This window comes from Ursus americanus, chromosome 14 (genome assembly GCF_024610735.1).
Source record: "Ursus americanus isolate L20-20 chromosome 14, mUrsAme1.1.p, whole genome shotgun sequence".
Lineage (NCBI taxonomy): Eukaryota > Metazoa > Chordata > Mammalia > Carnivora > Ursidae > Ursus > Ursus americanus.
In genome coordinates this window covers 21589968-21602219 of record NC_142140.1, presented here as the reverse complement: position 1 = coordinate 21602219, position 12252 = coordinate 21589968, and the positions used below count along the sequence as shown (strand labels likewise).

Here is a 12252-nt window from a genome sequence, read left to right as displayed (position 1 = left end):
GTCAAGTAAAGCTGAGGATCTGGGAGTCATTTTAACAATGTGGAAAGACCCTGCAGGGAGTGTGGTGTGTGCACTGAAGTGACTGCAGTCTTCCTTTTGCATTTTTTTTAGAAGATTTATTAAAATAATTTCAATTAGCCGAGCTCTGCTACATTTTCGTTATTGGAGTTTCAATTTATTTATATGAGTATCCTGGATAAATATGCATATTTTTTTCTGATAGGCTATCTCAGCAAATTCTTTAAATGATATCGTTGTGAACTTAAAGTCTGAAGCCTTAGTATGGTTGATAACTGGTAATTTTAATTTAAGATGTCTCAAGAATGCTTTACTGTTAATTGAAAGGATTTTTCCCCCAGTATCACAGCCAATGGCTTGTCTTGAGCAGCTAATTAGTGCGATTATTCCACAGCTGCATTTGCTACGGCACAAAGGTTTGCTCCTGTTTTTATCAAAAGGATCAGTCTCTCTGGGAATGTTTTAACCTGACAGGCTTTGAATAGTAAGACCGGTTATTTATTTATTTATTTTTTAAGAGCTACCCTCCACCACCAACCCCCCCCCCCCCCGGCCACCACCACTTCCTTTCTTCGTTCAAGAAGCTACGTTTGAGCTCTGAACACACACTGAAAAGTGGGAAAATACATTTGCTTTGCTTTTTTATGCTCCTTTCGTAGAGCCTTACCTGGTGAATAGATTATTTTGAGTAACGTCTAGGTGTTCTCACTGTGTGGATGAGTGCCTGATATTAAAATCATAAGCAAGGTATTCACATTGTTCAATCTGTGCACGTCTGTAGGAAACTGTAAAGGACAGAGGGTTTGAATCTTCTGGAATGCTGAAGATATCCACGAGAGCCCCTGCATACTCTCAGCCCTTTCCCTTCCGACTGTCAAAATGCAGTCTCTGATGGACGCTGTCTCTTTTTCTCCAGGCAAAGGGCGACTTTGATTACCAAGTCGTTCCTTCATATTCGTAAATTAGTTCATTGTCTTCATGTTCTTAAATTAGAGGCATATATTCTGCCATTGGAAAAAAGATTTTGGCTTTATTATAATTTAGGAGGGAAAAACTAAAAAAAAAGAAAAGAAGAAGAAAGAAAGAAAGAAAGAAAGAAAGAAAGAAAGAAAGAAATCAACCCCTAATTCTACTCTCCATCTGACAGCTAAGATCACCTTGATATAGTCCCTACTAGGCATGTTTTTGTGTCCATTCATATACACACACTTTACTTATTTTAAATTAAAACATAAATACACTTTTGATTGCTACTTTTTATTTTATTCTTATTATACACTTTTCTCACTTTGCTCTGCAGTTGTGCAATTTTTTTAAAAAAAGTAGTATGTTATCAAATTCATGTAGTACAACTTACTTTTTTAAAACCCGCTTAAATCTTTTAAATAGCTTTGTTTTTTCTGCAGTTTTATTGAAGCATAATTGACAAAAGTTGTATATATTTAAGATGTATAACGTGATGATTTGATATATGTACACATTGTGAAATGATTCCATCAAGCTAATTAACACATCCAGCATGTAGTTGCTATTTCTTTTCTTTTCTTTTTTCTGCTATGAGAACACTTAAGATCTACTCTTGCAGCACGTTTCAAGTGTACAATAAGTATTATTATTATAGTCGCCATGACGAACATGGATCCTTAGAACCTGGTCTCATATCTAAAAATTGGTGCCTTTTGTCCAGAATCTCCCCTAATAAGTTATGTAGTCATTCTCATATTGGGAAAATTTAGGTGGTTCAGAATATTTTGCAATTTGTAAATAGCTTTGCAAAATGCTTTCCGCATTTTGAATTATGTTCTTAGGAAAACTGTCCATTGATAAAATTTCTGAGTCAGATTATCTGAACAGTATTACAGCTTTTTGATAATGTTGTTTTTCTTGTGCTTTTCTTAATACGTGTTTCTTAAAGGATTGTGCCAGCAATGGCTCAGACTAGCATTATCAGTACACTTTTTCTGGTAGTGAACATTTTTTTTTTCAGTTGGGTCATAGCTCCAATACTTTTTTTTTGCAGCTGGCTTTTCTAAGTTTATTAATACTGTATAGATTTCATTCCAACCATAAATACATTTCTTCAGCATTTTGAATGGCTGCATAGTATTACATTATATGATCCCATCATAATTCCCTGAACTGATTTCCTATGGTGAGTAGTAAGTTAACTGCTGGTGTAATTTTTATCGTGTAGTTTTCTGGAACCGAGTGAGGGAGAAACACAAACATCTCCTCATCTGTTTGTTTTGTTACCTGCAGAGTTTGAAGGCTCCTGACTTTAAGGAGTTCATAAGGACGGCCAATGGCTTAAAGGCTTTATTTTGTCTTTTGTTGGAAGGTAAAGACAATACTGGGGTTTATACTCAAGGAAGGAAGCTAAATCTTCACATATTTCCCTTGATGAGTGACTTCCTCAAGAGTGAATATTTTCTCAGATGTTACTTTTTTTTTTCGGATTCCAGGTACTAAGGCTTTGCTCTGTTTGCCCTAAGCAGAGATTTTTTTTTTTTTTAAAGAAAACCATATTGCTGGAAATAAATAAACAACGAAAAATTCTCACTAATAATAATAGCAACGACACACCTTGACTGAGGCAGTATTACATGGCACCCATCATCCTAGGTGATTTATGTGCCTTATTTTATGTATTATTGTATTTAATCCTCACAAAATGCCGAAGAGGTAGGGCCATGCAATATAAGGAATGTAACAGAAGTTTTTAAACCCCCTGTCTTTGATAAATGAGTAAATGTGTAAAAAACTATTCTTATCCCTCTTTTCCGGATAAGGTAACCGAGGCGGAGGGAGGCGGAGTGACTTGTTGATGCTGCAGAGCTGGCAAGACAAGCAGTCGCAACCCATCTTTAGGAAAATTAGGAAGTCTTTTCTTTCTGACTTGGGACTAGTGTTTAAGCTTTCTGTGTAATTTTGGATAGAGCGAGCACCGAAACCATTAGAAGTAGGCCGCACGGGGAGCTCGCAGACGCGTGTGGGAGAGAGCTTGCCAGCATGAATCAGGAGAAAAGACGGTACAGAGAAAACCAGACGGAGAATCGCGTCGTCCAACCAGCTCGTCCTCTGCCCCCTTGCTGAAGCCTGACGTCGAGCCCCGTGTTAACATTCTGGTCCAAATGCTTCTTTCAGGAGTGGTTTTTACTTCCCATACCCTGGCAGGATTTCCCCATGACAAAGTTCACCTTTTCTTCAAATTATTCCGCGTTTGTAAACATCTTCGGCATCTTCAAGGAATTTAGATAACGTGTGGGAGGAGTTATTTGGTTAGATTCCATTATGAAAAAGCAAATCAAGCAATTTATTTTTAAATGTGGAAATCTGGGTGCCATTAAGACGCATTGCTTCTTGGCACTTCATATGGCGGCGCTATATTTGGTGGTGATGAGTAGTATGTGGTATAAAATGTTAAAAAAAAAAAATTAAGCCGCATGATAAAAATGCCCAGCTGCAATCAAGCTGACTTATTTTAATTCAACTCCTAATGACTTAAATCCTGTCACCTCTTGATTTTCAATTAAGTGGAGTACCGTTCTGTGCCTTGATTATATTCGCACAGGATCATTTCATAGTTCGGTGCAATTTAGGATACCCCCCAAAATGCAAACGAAAGGTCTCATTAGGAAACTAAATGTTGTGCTTTTTTTTTTTTTTTTGGTTTTCCCACAGCAGTTCCGAGGAGCATCCTGGGGCCTCCAAGCCTCCGATAAGCTCCTCCAGTATGACATCACGCATCTTGCTACGCCAGCAACTCATGCGTGAGCAAATGCAGGAGCAGGAGCGCAGGGAGCAGCAGCAGAAGCTGCAGGCGGCCCAGTTCATGCAACAGAGAGTGCCTGTGAGTCAGACCCCAGCCATAAACGTCAGCGTGCCCACCACCCTTCCCTCTGCCACCCAGGTGCCGATGGAAGTCCTTAAGGTACGTGAGTGTCGCTCTTGTTGGTTGGGCCAAGCCCTCTTCCAGACCAACATTTTCCATTTCCTAAGTGTTTTATTGATCTGAATGTGTTTTTGGTCAGATTAACCCATCTGAATCCTATTTGTCTTGTCAATGCCAACTCTACTGATAATACATGGCTTTGCATGTTCAAAGAAGGGTGCACAGTACCTGTGAATTGAGTAGTAGCCCTCACTAAATGGGGGAAGAGTGTTGATGTTCCATGAGAAATAGCAGGTAGGAATAGGTGTCTCTTGTAATGATATCTTTCCATTTTTTCTTTGGGAAAGTTTCAAAATATACAAGTTACCTGAAATGAATCTCTTCTAATAACTTAATGTATTTCTTTTTCCCCTCCACACATTCCATGGCGATCCTTTTAATTTTCTTCTTTATTTAGTAAGTAATCTTGGCTCTAGAATCTGACTGTTTTAGAAAGTCTCTTCTGGGATAAAACTGTAGGAGAGCTTTCTTTACTTTAATAACCAGAATGTATAATCCTTTAACTAAAGTGGTCTCTTTGGGGGCTCTTTGATTTCTTGCTAGAGTAGAAACTGTAGGAGCTTGTTAGCATCATTCTATCAGGGACATAGAGCTTCCTAATTACTGGGAAAAACTGTAACAAGTCTAAGAATAGAATTCCATCTCACACATGTGTCCTCCACATCACATTGGACATACTCCTTGTTTAAAGATAAACATTCCAACTCTTAAATATGACTGAGACAAGGAAAGCTGAAAGGAAAATAAGGGAACTTCCTTACTTAAAGGAACATTTTTTTTAACCCATTCACCTAATTGATTCATTTGAAAGAGTCCCAAGTGTTAGTGTTCATTAAACAATGCGAACTTTACACACTGGTGATTCATTGTTGGTCTTTGCATTCATTCGTGTGCTCAGAAAAAAAAATAAGAAAACACATCTCCCACTATTTAAAGTTTACAATTAAAGTAAATAGAGGGATGAGGTGTTATAACTGGAAGCAATATATGATTCTTACCAGGAAGTGGGAAAGATTCTTGAAAAACAAAGTTAAAGTCAATTGTTTTTTATTTGCATAGACTCTTAAAATGTAGTGATGAAATAATGAAATTCTTTCATGAAAAAGCAAGCAGAAATTTGGTGAGCGCAAAAACAATCCAAACAGTTTAGCATAAAATTTTACTCTGATGTGATCGAAGTTCTAGATATTGCCACAATTAATGGATATTTTGTTCCCCTCCCCACCACCCCATAAAGGCAAGTTTTCTTTTGGGAATAGATTATACATTCAATCTTTCCATGCTGCTTGGGAGAAATTGACGAAAACTAAGTTTTTATGAATTTAAGATTTACAGTGTTTGGTGTTCACAGGAATCACAATTGTTTGTGTATGCCTTTTAAAGTTAGATGAATTTAAAGTTATATGAATTAAATTATAATAAAATGTGGAGAAATATGCCTATTTTATTCACTGTAATAGTTTACTTTTTAAATCTGAAGGCTACATTGTAGAAGAGATGACATGGATTTGTGCTAGTAGGGATTTGTGTCCAATTCAAAGGTAATGTTTCATATTGTATTGATGTATATTAATTGCAATCAGTATTTCTATTAAGGCAATTACATGTGATGGTACGGAAATCACCTGTATGCAAATGTGTTGAAATACCATTTCTGTATTCTCTTAAAAAGGGACATCATTCCTAAATGTTTTTATTACTTAAAATCTTATTTTGAAAATGCTTAGACTGAAAATCTGTACTATGTGGTTTGAATAATACACCCACTTTTCCTTATACGTTGCTGTGTCCTGGTAACAGTGGCTGGAGTTACAACCTTCGATTTAGGTATCACAGAAAAATGTCCAAAGTTAAAGCACAGATAAATTACTGGAAGTAGAAGTCCCAATCTAACTAAAAATGAGCAATTGGTAAATCTGCATTTCAAGTGAATGTAGTTTATCTTTATTTAAGTTGTGCATTTTCATATTTCAGTACATAAAGTAGTGAAGTATGTCATACAAGAAAAAGTATAGTTGGCATAGCAATGCGAACGGGTTTGATAGCTATTTAAACAAACGGTAGTGCCCTTAGATAAAAGACCAAATAAAAATATGGAATTTCCTATAAAATGACATTCTAGGAAATTCAAATAATATTTTTGAGGAAGAGTAGTATATAACGGATGGCTCCAGATACTTAAGGACTGGGTACTTAAAAATAGTTTAAGTATTTTCAAAACCTTTTTATGTGAAAATATTATTATGAAATATTTACTATAGAAAGGTAAGTGAGAGAATTATGGTCTTTTTTTCCCCTTTTCCCTTTTATGGTTTTTAAATCATAAGCATAGTTTTGTAAAGTTAAATGATTAATAGTAAAAACAGTTAATTTGCTCAATCTTGGACTGTTTTTCTACGAATATGCATTTTCAAGGAATGAGTAATAGCAAGTATAATAATTGAGTGCATTATGATACAGATTACGTTGGACAAATATTTTTTCATAGTGTAGCCTCAGTAAATTCTTCATTTAATTTTTGAAGATTTAAATTGCTAAAACAGAACATACCTGCTTCTCAGTGGAGGTCAATGTGTACAGTCAGAGGTGGTAGCAAGGGCTGGAGAATCCTGGTTAAATCTCCCCATCTCCTACTGGTTTTCGAGAATTTGATGGAAGATCACACACAGAAACTCATTACCCACATTTTACTATCAGTGGGTTGAATGATTTTTGAAAAGCTAACTTCATGTTTTCAGGTTAATTCCTTTTTTTGGCAGAGTTAGGCTTAAAAAAATGGAGCTTTATAAAGCATGTTTAAAAATTGTTGACAGCTTCCTGTAAACTTAGGGTCCAGTCTTTGGAATTCAGATTAGAGGTTGGAAATTTGCATTACTATTTATTCCTCACATTTTCACCGTTTAGTCTGTCAGTTCGTGAAGCTTTGTAGGATTAGCTTCTTGTTTCTATAGTTATTTAATTACTTTGTGGCTTTATTCTTATTATTGACTTTCATGTTGGGTAATATGGACTGATTAGTCTAACTGCTGTATATTTAAGTATTAGATATATCTTCTGGATTTCCTAAAACAACCCAACTCAATTGGGTATTGTAATTTAAGGATGCTTTTTAATCATAAATTAACCAACACTTAGTGTACATTATGCATTACTCGTCGTAGTGCACACACCTCGTAATTCAAATTATGAATTAACAAAAAAATCATTAAGAATCATTAATGGAAGCAGTTTCTTCCACAGGTGGGTTTTGTTGACATGGGAGTCATGCACATCTTAGCTTTGCAGTGTGATCTAACTTCTTTTACACAAAAGCAGAGGAACCAGGAGTGGACCCTGCAGATGCGTGTCAGGTCTCATAGTTAAAGAATCATCACAGTACCACGCACTGTGTTACTGTCAGCACACTCACCGGGCATGTGTTCTCACTGTCTCATCTGTAATGCTGGCTGATTGGAGGAACACCTGGTTGCTCTGATCTTGGACTGAAAAGTTCATCAGAATTTCTCCCTTCATTCCCTCCCACAACATGGGCTCTGACAGCTCATAACTTGAAAACAGTAGTTTATAGTTTGAAGACATTTCTCCGTTCAGAATTTTGTAGGGAATCGCCAAGCTTTTCCCTTCCTCTTCCCATCCCCTTCTTTTCTTCACCTTGGAATTTAAAAATTTAAAGGCAAGTTGTTCTCTCTGGACTGGATGGTACATTGAAATTTTCTGTTCTGCTTTGGGAGAAAGGTTATATGAATTTGAAAGGAAAAAAAAGATATTTTTGTAACTTCAGGATATTTTAAGTAGTTTGCAAGACCATATTTTTAATTTTTTTTCCTTTTTTTAATCTCAGATAATCCGAGAAGTTGGGCAGATTGCTGCAAAATTTGAAATGGTGCTTGGTGTTCCATGAAATATACAAACGCTTTGCCAGGGCCCGCTATGTTGTAGGCTCAGTTTACTTTGGCATTTATTTGGTTGTGTAATCACGCGGCATCCCGTTTAGATGGTTACTCTGGTGAGTCAGGATGGAAGTCCTGCTTCCTTGTCACCTTGTTCTACAGCCAGTATTCCATGAGATTTCACTAGTCAGGGAAAGGCGCATGGCTGATTTGGCGGCCTTTGTCCATAACTTAGGAAGAAGACCTGGTGTAGAATATTTAAGGTGTTGCTTCACCTTTGGGTAAATACAGAAAGGGTGTGTGGAGTTCTTATGGGTTGGTGGGTTACAGATTAGCAGAAGGGACTGTTTCCATACTCCACTGTGCATTTAGGTTTTGTTCCTGATTTATTTAGCTGGGAATACAGAACCTTATTAGCGTCATGGTGGCCACAGGAAGCAGGAACAGGTGCAGCATGTCTCAGATAGGCTCTCATTGTTCCTCTTAGTTAGGGAATCTGTTGCTACAGGTCCTGTCCCCAAAAGAAAGGACATCCGAGAATTCTTCTAATACCATAGTCTGTGGGCCATCACGTATTTATTCTTGTTCATCTGTGGTCCATCATACATTTTTGTCACTAGACAGTGTGACATACACATTCTGTGAGCCTCGGTTTCAGAACTGTTTAAAACTTTGGGGTCCTTTCATTTTTGGATCAAACTCAGTGTCTGGAAGGCCACATCCTTCTTCTGGGAACAAACAGATTCTAGGTTCAAACAACTTTTCATCCTCCCGGAGACCTCATTTCCCTATGGGGTCTTTGAGTCTTCTGGTTGTTATCATGTTGATGTGTTCATTGTGACATGTAAGGTAATTTTCTTTCTCTTTGAAAGTCATTTTTGTTGATTTTTAAAAATCATAGACCATGTTTGTTAACATGGAACCAATTTTAACAGTGGGGAAGAAAAATCCAACCGGAAACTCTTCCCTCCATCTCACCTCTTCCCTCCCTTGAGCTCCCTGGAAGGAGCTGCTCTTAGCAGTTTAGGGTACAGCTTCCCTGACCTCTGCTGCTTTCCTACCCTACCACTGCCTTTCGTGGGAGCGAGGTCTGAAGAAATATATTAGGCAGTTTTGATCAGTAGACATAAACCCTATCTTTCTCTTTGGTCAGGTTTACAAATAGAACAAAAGAAAGAGAGTTTCTTCTGGATTCTCTCTGCTTTGAGACTCTTGCTTCGAGCTCTTCTTCCTGAAGCAGAGTGGGGACTGCTTACTCTGTGTTTGGAAAGGGGTTCGATCATTCCGGGGACATGAGTGTGTGCCAGCTTCCATGGGCACTGACTGACAGACCGTTTGCCTCCCAAAACCCCTTTGGGTAAGGATTTAGTCATCTCAGGGCTGCCACAGGAAGCCGCTCCATTGACTTGTCTTAAATTGGTAAAATGAAACTTAACACAGGCTAAGTAGTCTAAGAATATCTGTAAAGTACACTGATTAATTTTAGATGTTGTTTTCTGTCTGCACTGCTTTCAGTGACTAGTAACTGGTAATGAAGTGCTGGCTGAAGAGAGTCACGTCTGCTTCGATTTTTAGGCCTGGTCTGCTTAAATGGGCGGGGCCGTGGGGAGCAACTATCTAAAACAAAATATTTAATCTTGACACAGCTAAGTGTATGAATGAATTCCACTTTTCTTGAAAACATTGAAACGTCAGCTCAAATCACCTGTTCACTTGGTAACATTAGCACAAAATATAAGTAATTTCTCTTCCTGTGACCACAAGGCCATTTTTTATGTGGCCGAGGAGTACGATAGAGTCTGGGTAATTTGATTTCCTTAGGTTGTGGATAGGCCAGCTGCTCTCAGTGGACACCTGGACCATGTAGGTGTGGGAGGGACACTTTCTCTTTAGGCACAAGGATCTTTATCATCTTGTCATTGAGCTACTCTGCAAACACCAAAGTCATCTTGTGGGTTTATGTGAGCCGGTGCCTGCTCAGCTCCTTCTCTTTCTGCTATTAAAAGAAGCCATGCTAATAGGTGTGTCGCTGTTCATTGACACAGTTCTTATCATTCAGTACTAGTGGAGGTGAGAGTAGTGTCTTACAGAGAATATTAAGTTCAGGGGCCTAGGAGTAAGGACTGAAAAGTGAAGTGGGCTTTTTAAATTTGGCTCTGAATGGTAATTGCTTTTTAATGGGATGGGATCTGTAGTCCGTGCATCCTCAGCAAGGGTGCTCTTGCCCCCCAGGGGGCAAAGATCAGTCCTTGGAGGGCGAAAAGTCATAGATGTTACAACGGTTGCGGCCTCTCAAGGGCCCTAGTATATGAAGTTTAGGTGCCTGTTAAAATTTCACGAGTGTGGGATTGAGGAGAGGCAATTTGGGGAAAAAATGTCTAAAAAGGTTCCTTAAGGGGGGTGATGTTGAAAAAAAAGCTTGAGAAACATTCCCGTAGAGTGCTTAGCACTTTCCTCAACTCCTCTCTTTGTTTGGAGAACACTTACCCAGGCTCTCATCGTTGGGACTCTTGCATTCCAGCCAGTCTGTGTCTCCCTAGGAGAACTGCTGGCATATCAGTCATGGTTGGCGTGTCCAGCACCGGGCAGTTAGTATTAGTAACCCCCTGTCACAGATGTGGGAACTGAGGCAAAGAGTAGGGAGCTCATCCAAAGTTGAGGAAGCAGGTGATACCGTCAGGATTTGAACCCACTCATTAAAGACTCCATGGCTCAGATTGCTTAACCATTGGTGGTCGTACCTCTCTTAGAGTAAATGGCCTGAGAAACTTCAGGAGGGAGGAGTAGTGTTACTCTCTCAAGTGACATGGTAGCCCAGGGCCTGCAGCAAATGTTTATTACACACCTTCAGGCCATAGCTTAAAATTGTATCAAGAATTATTGTGGGTGCCTGGCCAGTAGGGGTACCAGCCAGTAGAGTGTCAGTAGAGCATACGACTCTTGATCTTGGGTTCGTGAGTTCGAGCCTCACATTGAGAGTGGAGTTTACTTAATAAAATAAATAAAAATAAACAAGTAAATAAAAAAGAATTACTGGTATAAATGTGGTACTGCCTAAAACAACTTGGAGGAGGAAAGACTGACTATACAGACATTGATTATTGGCTATATTGGGTGGTAGGCTAAATACTTCATATTCTTTATCTGATTTATTCCTCCAGCAACCCTATGGGCTAGATAGGATAAACCCCATCTTCCAGATGAGGAAACTGAGGCACAGACAAATCTGTCACTATTGTCACACAGGCTCCACACCCTACCCTATCTACTTGTAACCACATCTGCTGCCTCTGTGTTTTCTACAGAGCTCAAGGACATACAAGGACACACTCTAAACATTTCTAAAGAATCACCAGCAGCAGAATTTGTTAGAGCAAAGTGAGAGGTCAGAGAGAAACTATAGAGGAGTTTTATAGGTTTAATGGAAGGATACATGATCTGAAGCATTTGGAATTATTCAGGGGCCATCTATATTGAATAATTAGAGTGGATCCCTGAGTCTCCATGATATGCCAGATGAAAGATCTGCATGTGCTCTTATTGTATAAAAAGGCCGCTTGGCCACACTGACCACAGTGGTAATTTATGGTTTAGTTATAGTATCATTATTAAACAAAAAATGCACTACAGTGAAAGTTTCTGTGACAACATCCAAAAATCATAACCCAGAGTCACTTATGTTCTAAAGAGCCTTTTGGCTCAGGCTATCCCAATTCATGTCCTTTATAGCTGTGTATATTTTAATAATGTATTTGCTTTGCAGCAAATTGCTTTTGCAATACTGATTTTGATGGACTCACACACATCTTTTTTTTTTTTTTTTAAGATTTTATTTATTTATTTGACAGAGATAGAGACAGCCAGCGAGAGAGGGAACAAAAGCAGGGGGAGTGGGAGAGGAAGAAGCAGGCTCATAGCAGAGGAGCCTGATGTGGGGCTCGATCCCATAACGCCAGGATCACACCCTGAGCCGAAGGCAGGCGCTTAACCGCTGTGCCACCCAGGCGCCCCCACACACATCTTTTAATAGGAATTTTCTCCTGTGATTATGGTGCATTTCTAGTTTTCCTTACCCTGCCCCCCTGCAGTATTATAGCTTTTGCTATATTTTAGCCCTTAAAACTGGAGCTTCAATTGTGATTGTTTTTCTGTTTGCTTTCAAGTGAATTTTAAGTGAATAATGTCAGCTGTAGTAAATCTTAGATCACTATATGGAAAGGTCACAAGTCTGCTTCACAAATGTTACCAACTTCTTCCCAGCAATGAGAGGAAGGGCTTAGATTTGAAAGACCACCTTCTATAAATATGCCCTTGAACAACAGAGATTGTGGACATGGGTAAGCACAATCTAATTTTACCATTGCCCTACTAAAATAAGTGGGCGGGATCTGT

General features: G+C 38.6%; 1 protein-coding gene across 11 annotated transcripts in view; it reads left to right on the top strand.

Annotated features, from left to right (window-relative positions):
- The window catches only part of MITF (melanocyte inducing transcription factor), a 215608-nt gene that overhangs the window by 124884 nt on the left and 78472 nt on the right, over positions 1-12252 (top strand). For 8 of the 11 annotated variants that reach the window (XM_087866859.1, XM_045808078.2, XM_087866858.1 and 5 more), the window contains exon 2: positions 3700-3949. In XM_087866859.1, coding sequence (XP_087722985.1) covers positions 3700-3949 — 250 coding nt within the window. The remainder of the gene's footprint in view (positions 1-3699; positions 3950-12252) is intronic. The other 3 variants (XM_045808072.2, XM_045808074.2, XM_045808076.2) reach the window with 1 other exon arrangement.